Source organism: Triplophysa dalaica, chromosome 17, assembly GCF_015846415.1.
Source record: "Triplophysa dalaica isolate WHDGS20190420 chromosome 17, ASM1584641v1, whole genome shotgun sequence".
NCBI lineage: Eukaryota > Metazoa > Chordata > Actinopteri > Cypriniformes > Nemacheilidae > Triplophysa > Triplophysa dalaica.
The window spans coordinates 10,212,185-10,214,847 of NC_079558.1; the positions used below are offsets into that span (position 1 = coordinate 10,212,185).

Sequence of the window (2,663 nt, forward strand, 5' to 3'; positions counted from 1 at the left end):
TCTTACCTACAAAACAACCATATGGCCAATGATGACAGTTATAATAATGTGAAAAAAGTTATTAGGCATTTCAAATATCGCACGCAAAATAACAAACACATTTAAAAACACACAAAAAATCGTTTCTAAACCTCATATAAATCCCAGACGTATTTATAAGGCATACGTATCTTTTTAATAATAGCTTATGCTTTGGTGTCTTTTTGATTGCATTGAAATGAAGAGGCAAGCAAAACTCGCGCGCGACTCATGTACGGGGTTCGAGCAGTGCCGAGCCGAAGCTGAAATACTTATCCCAGTTCAAGTAACACCAAACAGTACACTACAATCCTTATAATCCCCTTGAGTGTTGTTTACCTTAAGTGTCCCCAAAGAACTGTTACAACTGATAAGGCAGTATTGCGGGTTCATGTTTAATTCACGCGCTTCCCCTTGGAAGCGCCCCGGTTACGCGCTGTACACTGATGGCGAAATCTCACAGGCAAAATGACCAAAACACTTCTTGTTCATCCTCCCAAAACATACAGAGCTTTCATCCATATCAGCATCGTATATTATTAGCCCTCGCGATATTAAGGACTTATACATACGTACCTTTTATGCATCTTCATTGAAGCGCATATAAATAGAACAGCCTGACTACTGGACAAGTTTTTCAACCAACTGCCTCCCATGTGGTGTCCATTACATTATGCCTTATATTTCGGTTGAGTAGAGGTATATAAAGGTGGAAGCCACAGAGTTGGTGGTCACCGCAATAGCCAGTTTCATCCCTTCCTATCCAAACCCCAGAAACAACCAGAGGTGAGTGTCCGCATAGATGAAGCGACATGGCACATTACAAGCTCACGGTATCTTGCGATGAGAGAGACAGAGAGAGGAAGACGACATGCAACATAGCAATATTTAACGTTGGGCTGACCTGGAGAGGATGGGTTGATAAGTCTCAGCCACCTGACTTGGGAATTATTTCTCCTCGAGTTTGGATTTGACGTCATTTTACATGGCGTGGGGATATCGACTTGACCGCGCGGAGGACTGGGTGGGATTTGTGATTTTTATTTTATACAAGTGTCCCAGCAAGGGAGCGGGTCATCTTCATCTTCATCTTGTTTTTGTTGTGTTTTACTTTAATTGCTATGTGGTCAAACTTAGCTTTATTGGTCATAAATATATGCGTTTGTCTTTATTTTAGGCTAAAGATGGCACTAGCTGGATCTCTTAATGCAGCTGACATCACTGCAGCCCTTCAGGCCTGCTCAGGTAACAATTCACCTTTACTAGAGCATCCATTCAAGTGTAAATCTCATTCACTCTTTTTTTAAAAATCTTAGCACACAAAGTAATTATTGCACATTTAAGATATTTTGAGACATCCTTTCTAAAAGATATTTCAGTGTGTGTTTGAATACCCTTGACCTCAAGTCTACTACAGAATTTGTTTTAAGTACATTTTATTGATATCTTAAGTCCCACCATCATGCTAACAACTTGACAAAATTGACTTTCAGCTGCTGACTCCTTCAACCACAAGAACTTCTTTGCCAAGATCGGTCTGGCTGCCAAGTCCGCAGATGACATCAAGAAGGCCTTCGCTGTCATTGACCAGGACAAGAGTGGCTTCATTGAGGAGGATGAGCTGAAGCAAGTGGCCAAATGCCTTAAATGACTCTTCGATTTTACATCCGGGATATTTATTACTTATAATTGATTGTCTTCTCTTTCAGACTGTTCCTGCAGAACTTCTCTGCTGGTGCTAGAGCACTGACTGATGCCGAGACAAAGGCCTTCCTGAAAGCTGGAGACTCTGATGGTGATGGCAAGATTGGAGTGGATGGTAAGAAATACTCTTTTTTTAGTCAGTGTATCGCCTTCCGAATGTTTCACTCCTGATTCATGATTTTTTCTCTTTGCATTTACAGAGTTTGCTGCCATGATCAAGGCATAAATGGCTCCTGAACATCACAAAGTTACAACCAGTAATGTAGCCATAGAACTCCCTATTGTTGTCATGGTGGCTGATTTTTATACATAACTCTGGCTGTCCACTCCCATGCTGCATTCTGTCCGGAATGACTGTAAATATCACACGGTCTTTCATGTTGTAGATATGAATGTTAGTTACTGTAAAATCTTTAAAGCTGTTTTTGGGAAGGGACAATGCGAAAATAAAAAATAATATTTTTCATGTCTTAGTCGCTCTTCTTTTACTTTTCAAGTGACGTAAATGATGTGTATGTGCATTCAATTTTAAAGTCCCATCAAATCCACACTATATCATATTTAACTTTATATTACTCTATATTCTATGGTGGGAAAAAATTAAGAAAAAAACAATGATTTTCTAAATGATCAGATAATTGATAAATGCAATAAAATAACAAGTACATTTCAAAAGCATGCATTTATAACAAAACAATGACTCGTAAACCTAACCTATCACTTTAAACAACCAGCCGTGTCTGTGCACGACTATGTGTGCTAGGTGCATACTCAGAGGATGAAACCCAAACTAGAGATGCTGATGACAGACACACTTTTAAACATCGTGAAGGGGCGAGTTCCGGCCACTAGAGGGCGTCTGGTGCCATGTTTTTTAAGAGTCTACTGACGGATCCACTCTCATGATAAACTTTTAAACTAGTTATTCTAATAGCATATTG

At 39.6% G+C, this 2,663-nt stretch overlaps 1 protein-coding gene across 1 annotated transcript; it reads left to right on the top strand.

The window, feature by feature from the left end:
- Positions 1–714: 714 nt before the first annotated feature.
- pvalb3 (parvalbumin 3) lies at positions 715–2,188 on the top strand. Its single transcript, XM_056771084.1, has 5 exons — positions 715–804; positions 1,196–1,263; positions 1,512–1,644; positions 1,728–1,837; positions 1,923–2,188. The coding sequence occupies exons 2-5, from the start codon at positions 1,203–1,205 to the stop codon at positions 1,946–1,948; spliced, it is 330 nt and encodes a 109-aa protein (XP_056627062.1). The 5' UTR covers positions 715–804; positions 1,196–1,202; the 3' UTR covers positions 1,949–2,188.
- The last annotated feature ends 475 nt before the right edge of the window (positions 2,189–2,663 follow it).

Coding starts and splice junctions, on each gene's coding strand:
- pvalb3 (XM_056771084.1), top strand. CDS start 1,203: ATGGCACTAGCTGGATCTCTTAATGCAGCTGACATCACTGCAGCCCTT. Junction 1,264..1,511: donor AGCCCTTCAGGCCTGCTCAG/GTAACAATTCAC, acceptor ATTGACTTTCAG/CTGCTGACTCCTTCAACCAC. Junction 1,838..1,922: donor TGGCAAGATTGGAGTGGATG/GTAAGAAATACT, acceptor TTGCATTTACAG/AGTTTGCTGCCATGATCAAG.